We start from the raw sequence: 23847 nt of genomic DNA on the forward strand, positions 1-23847 counted from the left end.
AAAGAAAAGAAGAAATCTACATAGTTTGAAATAAACAATATTTCAGCTGTGCTTTAGGAAGCAATTTTTAACTGTTAACACTAAGTTTAGCTGTCTTATTGAGACACTGAGACAGCTTGGCCCTCTTATGAAAACTTTTTTGTTGGAGCTTTCTAAGAACATGTCAGTAAAAACCCACTTGGGATGGTCTGTGTGTATGGCCAGTATTCCAGAGCAGGAAAATGGGCTCCGTAATCTCTTGAAATTTGTCCATATTTCTGGTCACTGTTGGCCTAACTTGAACCGGGATTAGTAAGGTGTTTTTCTTGGTGGAAGGCTGTGGGGAGACGAGCAGTGGAGACTCAGCAGTTCCAGAGTCAGGCAGACACTCCAGATCAAAGGCTGTGGCAACTTTCCAAGCCACCAGTCACAGCTGCCCAGATTATTAATCACTGAGAAAGCAAGAATGTCTTTAGCTACCCGAAAAGCAGCCTTGAGCTTAGCATCTGGTACCTAAAGACCAGAATCTATTTTCAATATCATTATTAGTAATTTCTAAAGAGAAAGTAGATTTATATAGTTCACTATGCTTTTTCCTTGTGTTTTAAAGCTTCACTCAGCTTGACAGTTAGATACCATGCTAATGTATGTCCTTGTCTCCAGCCACAGAAAATGAATCTGTTACAGCTTCTAACAGAGAACTTTGTTCAGGAAATGGCTTTTTTCCCCCTGAATAGTGGCTCTTGTAAACTGCTTAGAGAGCTTTCATATCAAACGAAATCCCATGGTTTCTGAAAGCTTTCTAAAACAAAGGGAGAAGCAATTGCATTACAGTCAAGATGAACAACCTAGTCAATTTAATTTGCATTTTATTTTTTCATTAAAAGGAAATAAGGAAATGCAGTGGATTTAATCAGATTGTTTGAATGTATACCTTTTGAAGGGAGACAATGCAGAAAACAGGAGAGAGAGCACATGCAAGACAATGCTGTCATGCTGTTACCTCAAAACTTGCAGCTCTTCCTCAGAGTTCTGCACCTCATCCCTGAGGCGGCGCCAGCGAAGCAAAGCTTTCAGCTCCTGCTGCCCTTTTACCTCTTCATGGGAGAGCTGCTTGGGACACAAACACACATAGAGCACTGAGTGCTGCTTCCCAACACACAATAACAACCTTCAGAACAAGAAACTTGTTTTGTTTCTCTTTAATATTTAGAAGATGTATGAAACATACCAATATCAATTATTAAAAAAAAGGAAAAAAAAAAAGAGCCAAAAAATAATGGTTGCTGCTATGAGAGTTAACAGCACCACGAGGTAAAACAAAACCCTCACTGTGCACATCAAATCAACAGACTGTTAAATAGTTCTGACTGAGGAGAGAGATGAGCATGTTGATTTCCCTTTAGTGACTGGCAATGAATGAACTGAATATAGGTTGCCAGTATATATGCCAGTATATATGGCGTAGAGGATTTTATGGCATCTTTACCCAGCTTTAAAGCTCAGAGCTGCATTGTGTCCTGACTTCAATCCTCTTTCCTACTATTCCTGTTACACTTGTGAAAGCTCCCTGTAGTATTTTCCCCCATTTATGTAATATTAACAGAGATTCATACTTATGAAATAAATGCCAGGTTGTCAGCTGACAAATAAATACTAATTCATGTTTCTCTATTATAAGAATAGTTGTGAGATGAGAGAAAGCAAAAGCAGCTAATACTACCCTGAATTACATTCAGTCACAACTGAAATTACTGTCATGCACTATAGAACATACTCATAATCCTAAAATTGTATGAGTGAATAGCTTCAAAACTACTCAATAATGTTTAAAAGGTATCCCTTATACATTAACAAGGGAACTCATCACACTGTTTTGTTGCTTACTCCTTTCCATTCTGCTACAAGGAAGGTGTCTACTACAATCAAAATGCTTTCAGGTGACTCACAAAAGTAGAGAATTAATGTGAACAGCTCACAGCAGTGTAGTGATGCTCAGTGCAAGGGTACAAATGAGTTTTGGAACCAAAATGGAAAAGCCACATGTTTGGACAGCCTCTCTTTCTTGTTTCAGGAATATGGTAAGTGTCAAGGAATTCTGTTTTGTTTGGTGCTGTAAGTTGCCTGATACTTAATAACATGGAGGTTTGGAAGAGTGCATTGTGCTAGATCCCAGTTCAGCCTGCTCCTCCTCAGGTGGAAGCCTGCAGAGCTCAGGGGCAGAACCTGGCACAGTCACAGGAAGAAATGACTGACACACGAAATAGCAGAGGTACTACAAAAGTAAGAATTGCACCAGAAAAACACTTCACAAGCTGACAGGCAACTTAAGAGCTTTTCACCTTAAGGCAGGCGATGATTTCTAAGCCTCTGACATGAGCGTAACTCTTGTTGGGGATGTAAGAGAAAAAAAAGCGAAGTTCCCTATTTTAAATCATCTTCCATTCTGCTTTGAGGTACACTTCTTGGCCATCCCTTGGACAAAACAGAACATTTTTATTATGTACCTGGAATATTACAATATGCAGTAAGACTCTGTTGATTGTTCCAGCTTCAGGTACACCATATAAGTGGAAAGAATGCAGAGCCATTGTTTGATAGCTGAATTTTAATAACTGAGTAGTACATCTGTGGAAAGGTAATAACTGACAAACAGACATTTCCATTCTCGTTTGCACTGACCTCTACCACTGTGAAGATTTGTGTTCAATGTGAATCACATTTTTTTAAATCAAGTTAGCATGCATATTCTAATATTATTTTAAAATACTTTTCTTCACAACAGAGGAGGTTTAATTTATCTCTAATGCATGCCACGTATATAATTTTGATTTCCACGTTAATTCAATTTTGAAACAATGTACCATCACCTTACCTGTTGTGCCCTAGCCCAAAATACATCTTCTAAAAAAGTGGCAAAGCCTTCACTGATCCACTCTTCAGTCCAGTCCCGAGCACCAATGGCCAGCCCAAACCAAGCATGAGCGATCTCATGGCACAGACGAGTTCCACAGAGATGGCTCCCTCCTGGCAGGACACTCTGGGACAGGAAGATGATGTGTGGGCTGCACAAAACCAGTGACAGAATACATTACTGACCTATTACAACATGCATTGCATGGCCACCAAAATAAGGGAACCAAAGCATGGCTTGGATTGAAGGGATTTTAAAGATCATCAAGTCACAGCCCCCTCTGTGGACAGGGACACCTTTCACCACATCAGGTTGCTCAGAGCCCCATCCAACCTGGCCTTGAATAGACCAAGTGATGGGGCACCCACAGCTTCTCTAGAAAACTGTTCCAGTGCCTCACTATCATCACAGGGAAGCATTTTTTCTTATTATCTAATCTAAATCCATTCTCTTTCAGTTTGAAAGCGTTCCCCCCTGTCCTGTCACTACATGCTCTTGTAACAAGTCCCTCTTCAGCTTTCCTGTAGGCTCCCTTCAAGTAGGCTCTATTAGCCTCTAAGCTTCTTATTAGTATATGCATGCTAGGTCATGACTCACAGTTTATAGCTCAAGTGTTTTTAGGAATTAACTTGTACTTTCTTGTTGGTTGGCAGAGAATCAAACTAAAATTCCAAGCAGTTGCATTGCATTCAACCGTCAAACAGCTACTACCTGTAAGTAACTGAAACCAAAGTTACTTTCAAACTACAACACTGATTTATTTAATTAGAAACATTCATCACAGAGAGATGAGCAGGTGCGAATACAGGCAACAAGAATTCACCATTAAATGATCAAAGATGGAAATAAATAAAGCAGAAACATTTATTAAAAAAACAAATCACTATCACTATGTTACTGAAAGTAACAAGAGTAATGTAGAGTAAAACACATGTGCTTGTTAAAGCCTATAACAAGCTAAGAAGATACCATCTCATGGTAACAGCTGATCGTGTCTGCAAATGCAGAGGAAGAAGAACATGTTTTACCACAACCACTAAAGTGAGAAGATGTGAGTATCTGCTTTTCACAACACTGGGGGAACAATCCAATCTGTATCTACTCTGCTTTGGACTCAAATACTGTAAAAAGACATTGGGGGGAAAACTGTTATAAATTATCACTCTGCTATTGAAAACAGACTGAATTGCAAGTTACTGCAGTTCCATGCTCTACCGCAAGGCAGATTCTGCTATGCTTACAGACATCAGAGACCTTAACTTCTCAAAAGCTATAAAATTTCTAAAACTAACTATATCTAAGAAATAAAAGTAGCACAATTAAGCCCTCTGACTAATGTGTAAGGTTATTAGTGCACTATGTCACAGATAGAGTAGCAAGAGGACCATCTGCAGAGTACTCCTGCACTAACCCACAGTGTCCATCATCTGCACTTCAACTCTTTTCTCACTTCCAGTCAGTTAGAAAGGAAATAAAGCACAGTGGTGATACCTTCAAGACCACATGTCTTTAAAACTTGTTTTTAAAGCATGGGAGGGGAGTGTGTGGCCTTAAGGCATTTCCAAGAGTCAAATATTATTCATCAGCATTCCAAAAAGTTTCCCCACCCGCCCTACCCTTCCGTTGGAAATGTTCAAACACCCACATTTTTCCTGCAACCAGTTGAATGTCTGGAACTGAGACCATAAAAGATGATATGCACTCATACTCAACAACCATCTCCTTATTGAAAAATCATAGTTACCCAGCCAAACAAGTTAATATGTTTCAATCAGATGGTATTGTAGGAAACAATGTAAGAAATTAAAGAACTAAATTGAGGAACCAAGTAACACAGAACAAAGTAAGAAAAAACAGCAGCTATCCAAATCTTTACCAAAACCAATTCTGATTAAGAGAAGGAAGGAAGGGAGAGAGAGATGGGGGGAAGGTGCAAACACAGAAGCTGCAGAACACGATTGATCTTTTATTATAAAACCCGTGATGAGAAGAATAACCACAACTTTGAGGACATTACTTCAGTCGGTTTTAAGTAAATGATCCCTCCCCTCACTGTGGCATGTGTACATGCTGCAAAGAAAAACTGCAGAAATAGGCCAAGTAAATAACATTACAGACAAACTGCTGACAACATTTCCATTAAGGACGACAAAAGTAACTTCACACCTTATAAACACGGTCACTGAACAGTTGTACATTTTAAGTCTACAGCAGGTAAATATATAATAAAAGTAAAGACTGTATTTCCTGCTTTTTCCAATCACTTAAAAAACAGAAATGCTACAATTCTGAACAATATTCTCCTTTATAGAAGGATTACAAATCATTTCAGTGAGAAAAATGTATAGGAGTTAAATTTTGGCCAAAGACTATGAGTAGAGCTTCCCAAAAAGCCAAAAATTAGATTATGTGCTGCAGCAGAGTTTAATTTTAAAATCTGAGTACAGCCAGCAACCTCCTTTCCAGAGAACACCTTAAATGATTCCTTTTATTTTGTTTGCCCTTAAAAACCAGTTCTATCTCCAATTCAGAGCAGTGCAAAGTTCCCATTTGTCTTAAGACCAGTTTTATCAGACTGAACTGTCTCTGGAACGTGCCCAGCACCTATTAGTTTGGGGAAAAGTTTCACTCTGTGTATTTCTTTAAAACACAGATTCTCTATTTTCAATGCACGTTTGAACTTCAGAAACTCTGCTCTGCCTCTACTGATACCAACCAAATCTACATTTCTAACATCATCTAGGATGTGCAGTGTTCACAGAATCACAGAATGGCTTGGAGTGGAAAAGACCTTAAAGACCACATAGTTCCAAATCCTCTGCCAGGGGCAGGAACACCTTTGACTAGAACAGGTTGCTCAGTGCTCCAGCCAATGTGGCTTAAACACTCACAGGGATCTACAACTTCTCTGGGAAACCTATTCCAGTGCCTCACCACCCTCACAGGAAGGAGTTTTCACCCAATATCCAATGTAAACCTACTCTCTCTCAGTTTGAAGCCATTTCCCCTTGACCCGTCCTTACATGCCCATGTAGAAAATCCCTCTAGATCCTTCCTGTGGGCTCCTTTAAGGTACTGGAAGGCACCAATTAGGTCACCCTGAAAGCTTCTCCTTTCCAGGCTGAACAATTCCAATTCTCTCAGCCTTTCCTCATGGGGGAAGTGCTTTATCCCTCTAACCATTCTGGTGACCCTCCTCTGGACTCATTTGAACAGGTCAATGTGTTTGGGGAATGTTATGAATGTTACTAATTGCACAACACAACAGTGTTGTTCCTAAAAAAATAATTCAAGAAGGTGTCTAAGTGAAAAATAAGATAATTGGAATGGTAATTAAATTGCAAGAATTTTTTTTTTTATTGCAACTTTCTTGGTTTTTAACCAGAAGATAAATTTGGCCTTCCTACCATCTGTTTGATTTACTAGGAACAAATTATAAGGCTTGATATCCATTTCTTTGATTTTAATTGCAAAGGAAAGAAATCCATTCATCCATAAGGAACGGACAAGGGTTCACCTCAGAAATTACATCAAGACCTGACGAGGTCTTTGCACCTTATAAATGCTTCTAGGAAGTTTCTAAAGCAGGCCAGAACAGGCTGGCTGGATGTGGTAAGAAAGATGCAAAACCTCTCCTAGTTAACAAAAAAAACAACCACCCCACCAGTCCTTGCCAGGAAGCTGGACAAGTTCCCAACAGCTCTTACAGAAAAGGAAGTTAATGACTTGTTTTCAACAAATATACACTTGGTTACATTTCCACAGCAAAAGAGAATTATTCTGATGAGAATCACACACTCATAACTTAGATGTTTGCATTGCTGGGTTGGAAGAAGGAACAAGTTCCCTCCCCCACTTAAAATGCAGTTAAGGGAAATCTTGACACTGTAACTATGACATGAATACATATAAAGGAAAAACTGAGCCCTGAAGGAAAGAAATTGTTGGTGTGAAAGGCTAAAGAGTCCTGATGTTCCAGTCATTCAAATCCACCCATGCAGATATTCTCAAGATATGTAAAATATTTTTAATAGACCTTATTAAACCACTGACCTCAACCCATTGATTCAGCCTGTCCAGACCCCTGTGCAGAGCCTTCCTACCATCCACAGATCAACACTCCCACTCAACTTGGTGTTGTCTGCATATGAATAATCTGGTAGTAATGCAACTAATTCCTTCAAACAATTATGCCTTATACTCTCTCTTATACTCAGAGCACACACTTTGACAGGGGTAAGACAAGCACCTTTAATTGGGTTTTTACAAAAAATCACAACACAGCTTCTGTGTGGCTGATATCCTGCTGCACTCATATCCAATAAATTCTGCCTGTTCAAAATACTCTGACGTGGGAAGCAAATCAAGAAGGAAACAGAGAATGTTGTATTTTCCGTGCAGACTTGGGTCTCATGTCTGAGATTCAAGCACTCCCAGTAAACTAACCCAATCTGTAACAAAGTCATGAGGAACTAGAGGAGACAAGAACAACCAGCAGTCAAGAAACAACTGTGGAGGTGAGGAGTTATTCACCAGCTGACCCCTGATGCTCCCAGGACATCTAACAGCAGGTCTAGCTCACTGCTTTTCATCTTACACATTCTGTATCACTATGAAGAATTTGCAGGGCATGAACCTTTCCCATAAGTCTCCAGATATTGTTTCCTAATGTCTTATGTAAGCACAGCAGTATCTATTCATTCAGAAACTTCCACAATCCCAGGATTTGTGACAGGCAGCAAATTGCCTGGTACTGTAAAGAGAAAGAAGCAAACACAGAAAATCATGCGGTGGGGGAAAAGGAAGAATTACAGATTCAAAACCTCAAGCTCCCATCAAGATTTTTTTAATACAGATTTGTTTGAAACCTCCCGCTTCCCAAAAAACACAAAGTAATGCATTCTATTATAAAAATCAATTACACAATACCTCCTAGGAACAAATGGCTACAATAGTGCCAAAAATCTTACAGCCAGCTTTCCAAGAGAAACACCTGGAGGGACTACAGCTTTTCATGTTGTATAGCACAGAATGAATTTTTCATATTTAACTGATTATGGGTAAGTGCTAATACAACTACATCAATAAATATAAGCACCTGTTTAACTCAAAAAAAACCAACAATCAAGCCAACTCTATATTTTATGTATCTTGATTTTTAACCTTCACACTTCACTTGCAATTGCTCCTCAAAAAGCACTGACACTGCTAACTATTGAAAATACTTTGTGACACCAATTTCCAGAGCCCTTACTAAATACTCATAGTATCAAATTGTACTGTTCAGAGCAGTAATTTCCAAACAAATCCTACAAGCTACAATTCTATAAGGTTATTTTTATTTTTCTTGAAAACCAGATAGATTGGAAGTCAATCTAGAGTACTTCAGTTAAAGAGTAAGAAATAAAGATGAAGAAAATAAAAATATTTCTAGTCCAGATTGTTCAGCAAAATATCTTAAGTTTTTTTCATATTAATATCTTTTTTTATTTTATGTAAGACAGCAGATAGATCACAAAAATAATAAAATATCCCTACTCCTGCTTATATAGGTAAGATCACAAAAGAGGGTCGAAGGAAAAATTTTGCTCATGTCTAAGGAGCCAGAGGAAATACCATGTTCCCACTAATTCCAGTAAGAATTTTATATATATAGATATAAATGAAATATTTGGTTAACATTCTGAATTTGCTACATTCCAGATTTTATATGAAACTTTTAGCACATTTCCCTGAGTCCTTCCAAATATTAGAGACTGTCAACTGAAGAAAGTATTTAAAAATCCCAACAGTTATGCTATTAGCCATGTGAAAATGCTTAATAAGAAAAAATAGTGTGGAAAGTCTCTGTTAGAACCATTCATTTATACTAATTTTCTCTCACTTAAAACTGATTTATATTAGGACCACAAAATCAACTTTATGCACTTGCTGAAATAAAAAAAGTGAACAGAAAATAGCAATGGATGGACACTGATCATTGTAATTATTTTAACTGATCATATTATTTTTACAAGAAGTGAGTGATGGAAATAGATGCAGGTACACCTCTCATTTCATAAATATGAAATACTTTTGTGTGATAGTATTTTTGTTTGTTTCCTTCTAGAATGCCAGAGGGAAGGCTTAAAAAGAAGATTCTTTTGTATTATACTAGAAATGAACACATCATTTGTCTCATTGACTTTCCAAACTATTCTTTGTACTCTTGCTAAAAATTATCACTATGATGAACAGTCACTAAGAACGTTCCTCCGTTCTAGTCATTTTGTCACTGATGGATGACATCACTTGATCGTGGATGGATTTCATTATTTGTAGCTTTCCATCATTGTTATTAACGGATCTGGATTTCCTTTCAGCACATCAGGAAGTTTCTGGCAGATATTATTAGCACAGCTGAGAGACAAAGTGCAAATAACCAGACAGAGAGAGCACCACGTGTGAGCTTCCCCACACCCAGGGACAATCCACTCAAGCTCGGGGTCTGTTCATTGCTGGGCACAAAGAGTGACAGGGATAAGGCAAAATAAAATAAGAATGGGTCGGATCTTTCTACATTTAATATACAGAAGAAAGTTTTTACCCACAACAAAAAAGTAAAACCAACAAAAAAGGAAAGAGTTTGCTTGTTCTTGGAGTATTTCAGGATTCTTTTCTCAGTGTAAAGTCCTGTGGTATCACTGATCTGAAAGCAACACGGAAATGAAATCTGCTTGAAGGCAAAAGTGATTCTTATTAAATCTCTGTGAAGAAAGAGCAGCATCACAAACCAAACCAAGCCTCAAGAACGCTCTTGTTTTTCAAGCATTCCTATCACAAATACTTCATCTGAAGAATGAGCAAACTCCACATATATCCCTGAATCATTCAGGAAATCCCAAACATTACTGGAGGAGAGAGTGCTATAAATTCCTGATATTTCCAAGAAAAAATAAATACAAAGGTAAAGCTCAGATTTTTTTTTTTAAAATATCAGAACTTCTTAGATCATAAAAGAGGCACAGATCCAATTCTTTTAAATTTTCAGTTCATATCTATTATACTCTTGCTCCTTGTGCCAACTATAAATGTGGGAGCAAACAAGAAGATTACCCACATGTGATCTAATTTTTGCCTATGTGCAGTATAACCCATAATTCTTGCTTTTAAGAATTGGTACTCAAAGATCCATTTTCTGAAGTCTTTCATGTTACTTACAAGAACGGTGCAGAATGGTGCAGAATGGTGCAAATTCAACACTGTCAAGTCTATTCTGATTTTCTACATCCCCGCTAAAATGCATTATTTCTATTGTGCCTTTATGCTTTATACAAATGCACGCTCACCTTAAAAATGTTTCAGGCAGCAGAATTTTAACAAATTAGTCCTACTCTCATCCATTACCTGTTTTTCTTATTTTTGTCATCTATAAACAGTACATAAACTGATATAAATTGCATCCTTATTTCCTTGGTTTACTCTGAGCAGCAGCCACACAACCCTCCTCCTTTGTGTGCCTCCATCAATAAGGTATCTGTTGTGCTTTTGCACAAAGAACAAAGATGCCTTTATCAATTCTCAGAAGTCTGTAGAACAAACCATTCATGTTGTCAAACCCCCTAAAACACTCCCAGCAAATAATGAAATCCACCAGTGACAAATGTCAACACACTAATTTGTAAAATGCAGAACAAAAGGAACATTCAGAAGAGGTGCTTCATTTCATGTTATATCAGCCCTTCAATTTGTAACAACTTCATGGCAGCCCACAGATAATGCAACATTAGAACAGAAGAGCACTATGATTATTAAAACCAAAACAATCTACTCTTCTTACAATAAATGCTAAGAAGTTCCACAAAACTGTAAACAAAATCTTTTGGAAACATCAGCTTCCTCATCATGCATTCATTTTCCTCCTTTTTGGAATATTATTTACAAGTAAAATATTACACACAAACACAGATTCTCTTACACACACAGTCCCATTTATTGTTCTGATGGAAAAATAAGATTAAATTACATTATATCCAGTGAAAGAAGAGCTTCAGTGTGCCTCAGCAATACTTTATCATTTATACAGGACATCCAGCTATTATTGTCAAATCATATAGCAAGGGCATGGTTTAACTTGAAGTAGCCAGTGTGCATGTGAATTACTTCATTCATCATATAAAGACATCGAGCTGTTATTATTGAAGCACATATCAAGGGATGGTGTGACTGGAAACAGCATAACTGAGAACTGTGGTCAACTGATATAATAGGAAGTATCACACACTAATGAACTTTCACTCTGTTTCATCTTCTATCAACTCATTTTTTCATACACCTCCAAATTTGTTTCAGATCACCACAAGGACTAAACAAATATTTTCCCTGTTGTCCAGGACGCTGACACAGAACACATTTACTTCTTCTCTTTGAAGATACCAAAAAGAAGCAAACACCTTTATATTCTATAAACATCAACTGCATCCAACATTTCTTAGATTTCCAACAGTGGCCTGATGACCTGTGCTTTGTGAATTCATCCAATCCACTTGAATATAGAATGGCAGTTCTGAAATTGTTAATTGATAATGCCAAGTTCTGTATTTGGCAAACTGCTAACGCTAACACAGATTCTATTAGCAAGTATTTTTCCAAGTCCAAAAGAATACAGCAAGGTGGTTTCCCACCTTGCAAGACCACTGAAACTAAACTACCATGGGTCAAAAGACACTCATTTTGAGGTGTTTTTGTTTAGTTGCTGTGTTGTTGGGGGTTTTTTAAATCACTGAGGAAATTAAATTTTAAAATAAGCAGAGAATTTATGATTGCTTCCCACATACTGTCTTGACAACAGTTCTGCTAATAGACTAAACACTCCCTCTTTTTGTGAGACCATGCATTCATATTTGCATGTGGATATTGACCTCTCACACAACATGACCCTATTCCAAAATTTCTAACAATACCAAAGAGAATTAAGTTTCCAGTCAAAATCCAGTTAATAACAGTTATTGGTTGGATACTTCCCTGAAGAGTCAATTGGGTCTATGTCTTGCCAAATGGTTAAATTGTTTCTACATATTCTTGCCAGCACCGAACAATTTGTTTGAAACCTCCAGTGGTATTTGGCATTCACATCAGTTTAGATTTATGAACCTGAAGATCAAAAAGCTGTGTAAAGTGTATAATTTTTCAGAAAGTACAGACCAAAGTTTCCAAACAGGTAGCAATTTTACAGCCCAGTCCAGTCTCACTGCTGTAAATCTAGTCAATCTCCACAGTGTTATTTCTTTACCTTTTTAGTGTTAGCAGAATTTAATGTCAAGTGGGACAACACTCTTTGACATTTGCTTCAATTAAGAGTATATCTCTGGCACAGTGTATGTACGTGCTTGGTTGCATCTCAAATTTTAGTATACTTGGCAGTTTCAACTTAGAAAACACCTAAAAAGATGAATTTCATCCTGAGGTTATATCCCAGAGGTTATTTGCCAAACCTCTGCTCTCTCATGTCCTCACCACCTGCTGGCAAAGTCACTGGCAGAAACAAGAAGCTGTTCCTCTCTCCATGGCCTGACCCCACAGGTGACAGCACAGGGTCTCTCAGGGTGTTTCTGCTGGGCTCAATTCCAGATTCTGGAGATAAAAGCTCTTCAGTGACAGCAACACACCCCTCACTCCTGCCAGCAGCCATCACTCCATAGCTGTAACTCCAGGGGTCAAATTTAGTTAACTGAGCAACCATTGCAAATTATTCCAGTTAAACAGACGTACACAGACAGGATGGAGCTGTTTCTTCTCAGAAAGAGAACAAACACCTCTGAGGCTGCAGTGCCTTTCCTGGGAACTCAAAGAATTTGCATTTACACGTGGGCACTGTTGTATTAACTCAGATCAACTGGCGAAGCAAAAACTTAAGCTTCGAGAGAAAAATAACATATCTAACCTGCAGTACCAGACAGCAGAGTAACACCAGCACCTGTTCAAAATCAGAGACCTGTTTCTCAAATATTATAAAGAAAAGAAGTAAACAGCTATTAAGCAGAGACTTGGTTTAGACCAACAATAAAAGGATGTGTCCACTGTGTTTTTTAATAAAAAGTTGTTTAGTTCATAAAGACAATTTGTTGAATTCTACTTTCTCTGCCAATAGATCTCTTTTCAGAAAATTATGCAAAGCTAAGATTTTACAAATACTGTAGACCTATAGCACAGTTTCATTTATATTATTTTATTTAATGCTAAAATAGAGAGAAATGTGAGAAAGTGGCTAGCTATGATTTATAATATGTCTCACATTTCAGTCAGGTCAAGAATAGAAAAAAAATCAGTTTATAAAGAGTTTTTAAACATGAAGTATTTATTCTTGTATCAATATGGAATAGTAAAAGCAAAATCTAATCAGAATGAAAAGGAACAAGCTGGTACACTAAAAAAATTTTAATGTAATAACAGACTTCTAAAAATCTGATATTGTATCATTAACTTCACAACCAGATTACAGCACAACAACATTACATTCAGATCTGGATGATTTGTGCTTGACTATATCTGGCTATGTAAGAGATATAAGGTAGAGGGCAACCTTTCTAGCACATCTATACATCAACTGATACAGTTTAATTCAAGGTTTGTTTTTAGTTTATTTTTTATCCAAAGGAAAGTTAAATTTATCAACTCATTGGGAATGATCACAGATTAATCTCTTTCCCTTTTTAAGTGCCAAGGTCAACATCTTAAGAATGCCTTGCATTTTCAGACATAGTATGTTAGATTAAAATATCTAAAACTATGTGTATATTTTTAGCCATTCCAGCCACGTGTCTCTATTCAGGTATTTCTCTGGTTTCTATACTCTTGGGTTCTAAGCACTGATCCATATGTTCCGTATGTTATTTTCTACTTTCAAGATGGTTATTACTGGAAAGGTATTTTTTGTTTTGACAGATTCAGCATTCTTGTTGAGCAGTAAGCTACACTGTTCAGAATATCATTTTACATAGGAGTTCAAACATGTCCATTTTAGGTCAAATTATTACAACAGTCCACAATTAAAAACCAATAAACAAATGCAGCTGGCACAAAATAACAACAAACTCCCTTCTTTACCTTCACAAAGGATCATATTTAAGACAATATAAGACTAAAGACACAGACAAAAGCAAAAAAATTATTTGCTTTGAGATGCAGGAAAATATGAATAATTCCTGTATTACACTCCTTAAGTGCTGCATTAATAATCAATTTTGATTGTAAATATAACAAACTTAGATAGTGCATTTCAGTCTTATTATGCAGATATTAAGAAGTTCCTATGCCAGGAAATGCCAGATGTTGTTAAGGATAAATTTGTTGAATTCTATTTAAAAATAGCACCCAGACTCTGCCCCTAGTGTCAAACAAGTGAAAAATACCTCAGAATACGGAAATCTGTCTTTTGTGCTAAGCAAACTACCACTACTATTAACCATTGGAAAAGCTCTCTGTACATATCTATGCACATTTCTACAAAAAGGTGCCACCCACCTTCTCAGGTTTAAATTGAAGACACAACCACTTTTCATGAAAAGAATAGTTTCAAGGTGTCTAGAATGTACTACCCAACCTTGCACGGTACAGTTTCACACCAAATATGCAATGTATTCAATATCTTATATTTAGCACTAATTCACTGCACACACAATGCCACATGTATGAAAACAAAAGGACAATGCAGAGTTACCTTAGGACACCCCCTTATGATTTAGCTTTATAAACCTATACAGTGCAACTAAACACTAAACCCAACAATTTACCATTAAAGTCACTTTCTAGAGGGGTTCTTGTTATACCATTGAGTGACCCATGAGGGTATTGGTGGCAGTTTTATGCTCTGTTACACAAGGAATAAGATTTGTATCAATATGTCCTAAGAGCTTTGGTCAGCTTTTGCAGCACTTCCCACATGAATATTAATTAAGCACTAAAAAGACAATGTTATCATAATGAAAATATGTAATTGATAAGAAAAACTAATAAAATACACATAACTTTCAACTGACTATTGCTGGAATAGCAATTAAGATAGATTGCAAAGACTTGTATTGGGAAAACATGCTTTTTTTCATAGTTATACAACTTAAAAAAAAATGTTTGTGTTGACTGCAGAATATAAAAACTCACTTTAATTAAGCTTTAAAGCAATGCTAACAAACAAATATAAATCATAAAATAAAACCAGACTGCCATAAGATTCGTGATTTCATCATCTTTTAGCAGTCTTTACATGTTTGAGAAAATCATTTCTGAAAATACACAGTATATAAACAAAAGCTCACGACTGAATAGCATTGGTTTAAGTATCATAAACACAAAGTTCTTTAAAGTTTTCCTCAGGCCTTACCATCTAAATAAACCACACGTGTAAGCAGGACTAATTCTGTTGTCTTAAAGTTGTACAATTTGGGACTACTTTGACCAGATTTCAGTTGAGTTAATCTACTAATAACAACAAAACAAAGCAAATTTGTATTCTGCACAGTTTTACACATCATACTAGATTAAGCCACGTGGCTAACATCTATTACACATTGTTTCTTTTTTGATCTTTCTTCCAGGGAAAAAGCAGAAGCAAAGATATTTCTTGTTTTGATAGGGTTTGGGGGTGTTACATATCAATATCTATATCTATATCAATATCTATATATATATATCTATATATACTAATATATTCAGTGTTAAATACTTATGCTAAGCAAGCATGGGCAACAACATTCCTCTTACGCCTGCCAGCAAGGTGATACAGTGCATTGTTTCCTGTTTCCTGAAGTTCATGTGGCAAAATAGGAGCAACCTCACTGACATTTAACTCCCTCCTTGCAGTGCTCCTCAATTTTGCCCTGTGTTGCAGATCACCACAGGTTTCCCCATGGTCTTTCCTACATGGTCTTTCAGGATTTTGTGCCTGTATGACAGAGATGCTGAAAGCCTTGAACTGTAACCTGAATTCTGTGGGAAGCTAAGCTAACCAGAAAAGGTTTGGTATGTTCTTAAAAGAGATTCTCCTGCTCAAGGACATACACTAAGCCCCCTGTTTTACTCCCTATGAACACTTGGCATGCAGGTGGATCACACTGGCCAGCCAGGAGGTCACAGAGGTGTGAACAGCTGGAAGTCAGCCTTCACCTGTTGGGATAGGATGATGTCTCCAGGCCAGACAAGAAATCATTTCAGCCTTGATGGAAAACGCTTTCCAGCAGACAACACAGCATCAGCAAGGAGTGAAGAGCTAAACGACAAAGTGACAGCCAAAACACATAAAAAACAAAAGGAATGCCTGTCTTACTCCAAACTTTCTGAAATCTCTGCCTCACACAGCTTAAAGCTGCATCTCTCAGCTGTTCTCAAAGCACCAGTCAGTCTCACCCAGAAACCAATTTAGGAAGGTACCCACAACTGATTTGGTAGACCCTGCTCTTAAGGACAAAGATATAAGGAAGGGGGAGTTAGGAAGAAACTGAAAACTGCTTTGCACACCCTGGATTTGAGCAACAAAAACTCAGGAGCTCTGGTGTACAAGCTTTTACTTAACTGATACTAGAGCAAAATTCTAAGTTACCAGTTTCTCAGATCAAGGTTACTTGGTTTAAGCAATGGATCAAATATATGTTATGTGTCTAGCTCCTGCTGATGTGTACTCAAAAGAGGTTTAATCATATCAAGCTGCTCTCAGGGAACAGACACTGCTCCAGAGTTTTACTAATCTAATTCTGCTACATCCTGCTCTCATGGCAAAAGTCTTTCTTTCTATAATCATTCCATGCTTCTTAGACATGGGGATGATATCAACATGTAGTTTTTTATTAAATTTCCAGTTCAACACCTTTTGCCTATGGTCTTGCATCCACACACTGACCTCTGCAAGAGTTCCAGTTAGTTGGAGGCAAACATAGTTAAGTCTTGTGGTCAGCAAAGCTGATTTGATTGTTGTTAAGCAAGAGGCTTTACAAGTATTACTGGCTCACCACAACCAGGTTGTTGTGCTGGTTAACATTCATTCACACGTTCCATTATGGTTCCTTCTGTATTGCCTGGATCTTCCTGGTCCTCACAGGCTCCTGAGTAGGCCTGTTTGACTCAGTGGTATATTCTCCAGACAGGAAGTCTGCATACTCTGTTCATTAGCATCTTTATCTTGCTGAGAAAAAGGCACAGGATTCAGAATGGCTCTGTAGCTCCTCCATGTCTCTCTATTCCTCCACGTGCCTCACATACCTGCAGCTTACAGGACTGTTACTGGCTTACATGTCCCCCTGAAAACTCTCCTGGTTTCTGCTCATAGCCTAGCCCAAATTTAACCCTATAGCAGCAAGTTGTCATGAGGTTTACTTTTCAACAAAACTTCTGTGAAAGAATGTCACTGGGAGAGCAAAAACTGAGCCACAGAAGATAACATCATCTTAGTGTCTGATTTTTGGCAGGAGTACTGCTGAGTGCTTCACTACTGTGAACGAATTGAGAATGAGTGGGAATGCTTGGGTGTGGTAGGAGACCACAGAAAAACACAAGACAAGGCTCTCAGTCCTGTGTTAATGGCATACAATTTAGCAGGTCATCAAGACCCCAGCTTACTCAGGCTTCAAAAACACATCCAAATCCAGAGACAAGGAGCAGTGATCAAAGCCTGACCACTCACAAAGGAGAAAATGATGAAAGCACTGACAACCTCTGCTCCAAAAAGGCAACCTGCACATGGTTGCCATGCTGAGAAAAACCCAGGAGACATCAGGACATGTTTCATGTCCTTCATGTCACAGTAACTGATCCAGAGCCTAACATCTGGACAGAAATATCATAGTGCCAGACCACTGGACAGACTTCTTGGACACCACACACATTCTGGTGCTCAAGCATGATATTGGGCAGGTGAAATCTACTTTGTTTAAGGCTTTATTTTAGATAAAATCACCTTTCTCACCTATAAGACCTCTTCATCAATGTTTGCTACATTGTCACTATGTGTAAATAGTACAGTAAAACAGTATTCCACTACTTAGTGCAGTTTGATAAGACAGTTTACTGCTGAGGATGACAATGGTTATGCTCCCATTAGTGTTTTCTTTAGGACTAATAGTACGTTACTAAAGCAAATCCTACAGTCATTCACACATTCCAATCTGGTTCAGCTACCAGGGAGATTTTGCTGCAGGCAACCTGCATTGTTTCCTGTGGAAACTGGAGAGCTGTTCCAGCTGTGCACGATTTCACTCCAACAGGAACATAAGAATGTGAAAAAATAAGCACTCTTCTGAACAGCTTCAGTGCTTAGGAAGGAACATTTAGCTCAGGGGACCACGCTAAATCAACTACAAAGTACATCTCTCCTACTGTAGAGACTTCAGATGTAGAAGTCTCCATGCTGACTACATCAAACTATTTATTCATCCAATACATTGGCACTATATTACCTGTTAACACAGTCAACTCCAGTAACAGTATGGGGGGGTTAAACTATTTTTTGTCTAAGTTTTACTGTTCTTGATTTTTTTTGTTCAGGTACAAATACAAAGACACATTCAGAAGCATTTCTAAAGTTATTGACTTGTCTCTAAGCATGCTGATCTCTAAACGAGAAATTAGCTCAGCACTGTCACTGTGAAAATTTAGCTTTTGAGCCTGATTTCGATGCAAAACAGGTACATCATGTACTTACTAGCTGGGCTGACTTAAAGAAACCTATAATGAGAACTCACTTTGCTGTAGTAAATTTCTTAGGTTTACAGGCCTCCATGACAAAACATCTGTGACTTAAGTCAGCACCCATGGAGTTTATTTTAATGAAAACATCCAAAGCACTACTAAATACATCCCTTCTTGTCTTATTACTGATAAAAAAAATCAAAAGAGAAGACCAGCCAATCCTCTCAACACACACACTCAAAAAATAACAGAGAAGGACCATAAGATCTTTCCACAGTTGCTAGACCAAGTGTTTCCTATAGCATCTACCAAAAATGTGCATTTTGTTGAAAATGTAACACTGTCCAAGCTGTTCTTAGCAGTTCTGCCACCCATTATGCCTTGTAAACAAACAATGTTTCATCTAAAAATAAAAAACTTTCTTGTGGAGGGTGTGGTAAACCACCTAAATGCTCATATCCAAACGTTCTTTGCCCAAACCAAAGAAGCAGAAAGCTACTGAACTTTAAAGAAATAAACTTATATGGTACTACAGTGGTGTGTAAAGTAGCTGGAAGTAACATATGGTGGAAAGGAGTCAGAAGGGAAAGAGGAAATTACGTTCCTTGGCAAAATAGGTCCAAAGCTGCCAGCATCTGATAGTGGCAGTGTTGAAAAATTAGTTCTGTGTTCTTAGCCAAACAGCAGCAGCAGCAGCTGATGGAAGATCACAATCACAGCTCTGCAGTGGGTTCAGCAGCAAATTTAACTAATTAGCATTGAAATGTCAGAACAGAAACACAAGCCAAACAGACTGGGTTAACTCTTCTAAAAGCATAGAACATGTGACAGGTGAAAATTGTGCCTTTGGACACGTGCTGGAGTCTCCCGAAGGTGACAGTCCAGACCCAGAACTGTGAAGGCCCCTAGAACAGCTTGGAGCCCATTGCTGCTGAAATTAGAGAAAAACTCAGACCTGGCATGGCAAGGGAATAACAGGACTTTGCTTAGAAAACTAGTAATGAATCATGAGGCAATAAAAGTCTTACCTATTACCTCTCATCAAAAGTAACTGAAATTCGACCTACACCCTTGTGCAGCCCCATGCTAGCAGATGTTGGGACTGAGCATAAGGAGAAAGGGATCAGCAAACTGTTGAAGTGAAAAGGATCACTCTAAGGTCAAATAAGCTGCTGAAGACCACAGATTCAGTAAAACTGTCCTTCAGGAATGAAGTCTCCCAAATGATAGAATGTTATGAAAGCAAAGAAACAGGAAGAATAGGAAATACAGGAAGTATAGGATCCAAGTCATTAAGCAGAAGACTCAGCTGAATGGTCATGATCAAAGCTAGTACTAAATCACAACACACATGAGGAAAAGAAACTTAACCATACAATAGTATAGAAAGTGAAAAAAAAAAGACTTGCAGCAGCTGAAAGAAGTGGGTAAAAAATCCCAAGTACCAATGCCATTAAAAAAGACAACTTAAGACAAGTTTTCAAAGAGGACAAGGATAAATAAGACCTAAAGCTAAACTGAGGTCCAGGAAGATAAAGTTACCTTGGTCAGAGCTAATGGGCATATAAAAAAAATACTTGCAGAAGGTCTCAAAAAAAAAACCTAAACACAAATAAAACTCCAACTGCGATGAGAGAGGCATTCTTGCCTCCTCACTTTATATAAAGTTAGAGTTTTACCACCGGATTTTGTTTCTGTAAGAATTTCCTGGCGAAACTGGATATTTTCGGGAACAGAAATTAGCCCTAAACCACTGGAAAACCACAAGGTCCAAATCCCCACTGCAAGGGAGTCTAATGGTGAAGGGCCTCATTTAACTCCTGTCTGACCACTTAGCACTCAATGAGAAAAAATTAGTAAGACTTAAACAATGATCTTACAACTTCTACTGGTGGTCATGGAAGACGAACTATTCTTAATGACCAATAAATGAGTCCACTAATTATAGACTGTGATAAGTTGTGGGGTTTTTTTCCTCTGAAAGAATGTGTTAATATGAATATAACATGGTACTACAGAAAAGTCAGGGTATATATCTGGCAAGGCTTGTGGAGAAATGTGGAAGAAATACATGCTTACAAGAAAAATTAATTGCAGAGAAACAATCTTCAACACTTTGTAGCTGATGTTCTAAATATGCTGTCTGGATTCTTTTGAGTTAATGCTATTTTTTCTTTGAATTTGTCTTCCTTCTGAAGCTTTCTGGAAGCTAAAAAACACCCTCAAATCTTTGCCCAAGAGTAAATACTTTACTATTTGTGTATTTCAAAAGATTAAAAGCCCCTGTGCGTTGCTCACTTTAAATCACACAACAATCACCCTTCTGTAAAAATATCAAAAACAGCAGAAAAAGTTTGACTCAGACTAGAAGAAATATAAATCTTAAATCAACTTTTCCTTCTGTTTGTAAATGTTCTGTGGTGCTTCCACTTGCTTCACAGTCAAGTTAGACTTGGATTTCCTCATATTACAGCTTCTATTTTGAATTTTACTTTAGAGAAAGAAAAGGAACAATATGAAAAGTGGGCTCTTTAAGCACCAGTTCATAGGAAATCCACTCAAACAAGCCCTTCTAACATTTCCCAATAAAGGTCAAAAGAAGCCTTCAACAGGGTAATAATCCCCCTTGAAGTCTTCAGAAATCATAGACTTACACAATGACAAAACATGCTTGAAGTTTATCAAGTTTCAGAGAACAAGTATTGCTGTGGTCTTTGCTTTGCAAGACCATACAGAAGAACACTCCATGGGAATTATTTAACAGGGCTCTGTGGTCCCTGCCTGAATTGGGTACTTTTGAAAGACCTGCTCCTTTACTATGGTTTTTGGTCACTGCACAAAATTAAAATAATACCTGAAATAGTATTTACGAAGTGATACTGCAGCAACTAAATTAATTCATAAAGTTTATTCCTCAGTGGTATCAAATAGACAATTTGAGAATGCAGAAAGAAATTTGCTGGTTTTCACTAAGCCATGCAAAGCACACCTACTGACTGGAAGGTGTTCACTAGCTACATTTTCTAGCTTGTTCCCTCACAGGTTCCTATGTCATTGCTTATTTCTATCAGTCTCCTCTCACAAGTAACAGCAACAGGACAAGAGAAAATGGCCCCAAGCTGTTCCAGAGTTAGTTGTTCCAGGGGAGGTTTAGCTTGAATATTAGGAAAATTTCTTTAATGAAAGGGTTACTGAAGAGTGGCACAGGCTGCCCAGGAAAGTGGCTGAGTCCCCACCCCTGGAGTTGCTGAAAAGGTGCAGATGTGTCAGTCAGGGATATGGTTTAATGGGGACTTGGCAGTGTAAGGTTTATGGTTGGACTTAATGACCTTAAGGGGCTTTTCCAAACTAAACGATTCTATGTTATCATTCCTCAGCTAATCCTCTATCTGATTTTCTTCCCCACATATGTACGTATTTCACAGCTAAGGCTTTGCCTTTCTCCACACCATCTCCCCTGTAGTTTACACCCCCCCCCCCGCCCCCCCCCACCCCCCCCCCCACCCCCCACCCCCCCCCCCCCCCCATCCCCCCCACCCCCCCCCCCCCCCCGCAACCGAAAGCAAGGGAGTGGGCAATTTGGCCTTTGTCAAATGTTAAATAAAATGCACTCAGAACACAGCTTAGCACACAGTGAAACCAAGATAAGGAGAAACAGTGAATGGATAATCTCCACCCTTTCCTTTTTCCCCCCATCTTTTTCTTCCTTATGTAAGAAGCAGTGCTACAAATTCCCACTCTTGCAATGGAAATGTCTCAACAGTCTTTCACTGCCCCCTCCAAAGATGCCTCTAACTGACATATATAACAGAAAATTTCATCTCCATTCCCCGTTTTTATTTGATAGGCAAAAAGGGCTCAAGGAAAAGATGTTTAATTGTTGTGTTCACAGAAAGTGACTTTGAGTACAATTGACCAGTCATCCAACAAAGACAACATCTATCTAAATCACACAAATAAGAGTGAATTCCTATTCCAATATGCCAAAAGTTTTAAATAGATTATGTGAGAAAGCCATCACAGAATCTGCTTTTTGTGTACCGAATTCTAAACCATCATGCAAATAATGATTCGCACTTTCAACAATATCACAGTATACCTCATAAAAATTAGGAGCAGCATTTAACACCTCATCTTAATTAACAGCTAAAAAGCCCAAATATTTACAAGAGTTCCTACCTCTATATTTTTTAGGATTTAGCTGTAAAAGTTTAAGTTCCACAGAGAAATTTTGATCTCATGCACATAGGACAGATCTACCTAGAACTTAATGGAATTATTCATGGTTTACACCAGCATCACAGAGACCATAACATTTACTGTATTACATTAAAAATAGGAAAAATCATCACCTGCATATAATACCTGGTTGCTGAAGTTGTAATTGCATGGGCAAAAGTAAATTGCTTCTTTGGACACATTATTTGGAAAACAATCAAAAATATAAGCACAGATTAAATCATGAACCGTGTGTCATAGGTATGGGGAAGGAACAGAACTTGCAATTGTTTAGCAACAAACAGCTGTAAAATGCTGGTCATTTAGATTACTTATACATTATTGCCAAATAATTACATGTTCTAAAATAGATAACCAATCTTCGGCTTGTGGCTTCATTTGTTTTTCCTAGAGCTACACATGAACACTCATTGTAGAACTGGAGAGGGAGAGGGGGAAGGAGGGGTTTGTTTGCTTGCTTGTTGTGTGAGGTTTTTTTAAGAGATTGGGTGATGCACAAGGGAGGAAATTAAAGCCTTTTTTTTTTATAAGTCGATACCGCTGGTCCAGTCAGAGCTCAGCTCTCAGGTAGGAGAACAAAGTTGAGGGTTAGAGATAAAGTAGGACAGAGAGGAGGAATTCGGAAAACTAGTTTCAAAATCTCAAAACTAGTGTTCAATTAATTAATATTAATTGACCTGTGACAATTAATTAGTATTTTCATTTCTCCATATTCTAGCCCTATACACACATCACTTTTTAAGGGAAAAGAATACTTTTACTTTATAAATGCCATGCAACCCATACAACAAAAAAATTCATTGGTATTACCTACACACACGCATATATATGCACATACATAAAGGGCAGGCATGGATATATAATATTAGGCATCATCATGGCTAGGTTTCACGAACGAAGATTTGGGAAGGGCTCTACCCACGTTTGTTGCAGGTGCGTTGGTGGCTAAAAAGGCCAATACAAGATGGGCATGTCCAGTTGCAAAAGGCACAGCAGAAAGACTCCTTAGGTGGTAAATTCTGCAAGGCATGATTCTTTCTGCGTTGTCTTTTCTCCTCAAG

General features: G+C 37.9%; 1 protein-coding gene across 15 annotated transcripts in view; it reads right to left on the minus strand.

Moving 5' to 3' along the window:
• AOPEP (aminopeptidase O (putative)) overlaps window positions 1-23847 on the minus strand; it is a 168092-nt gene that overhangs the window by 112500 nt on the left and 31745 nt on the right. For 13 of the 15 annotated variants that reach the window (XR_010426536.1, XR_010426535.1, XM_064641348.1 and 10 more), the window contains 2 exons: window positions 2855-3044; window positions 983-1092 (listed from right to left, as the gene is read on the minus strand). Coding sequence is in view for 13 of the 15 variants with exons in the window: in XM_064641348.1 (XP_064497418.1) it covers window positions 983-1092; window positions 2855-3044 (300 nt within the window). In the remaining 2 variants the exon portion in view is untranslated. The remainder of the gene's footprint in view (window positions 1-982; window positions 1093-2854; window positions 3045-23847) is intronic. The other 2 variants (XM_064641351.1, XM_064641346.1) reach the window with 1 other exon arrangement.

The sequence above is a fragment of the Pseudopipra pipra genome, chromosome Z (genome assembly GCF_036250125.1).
Source record: "Pseudopipra pipra isolate bDixPip1 chromosome Z, bDixPip1.hap1, whole genome shotgun sequence".
Lineage (NCBI taxonomy): Eukaryota > Metazoa > Chordata > Aves > Passeriformes > Pipridae > Pseudopipra > Pseudopipra pipra.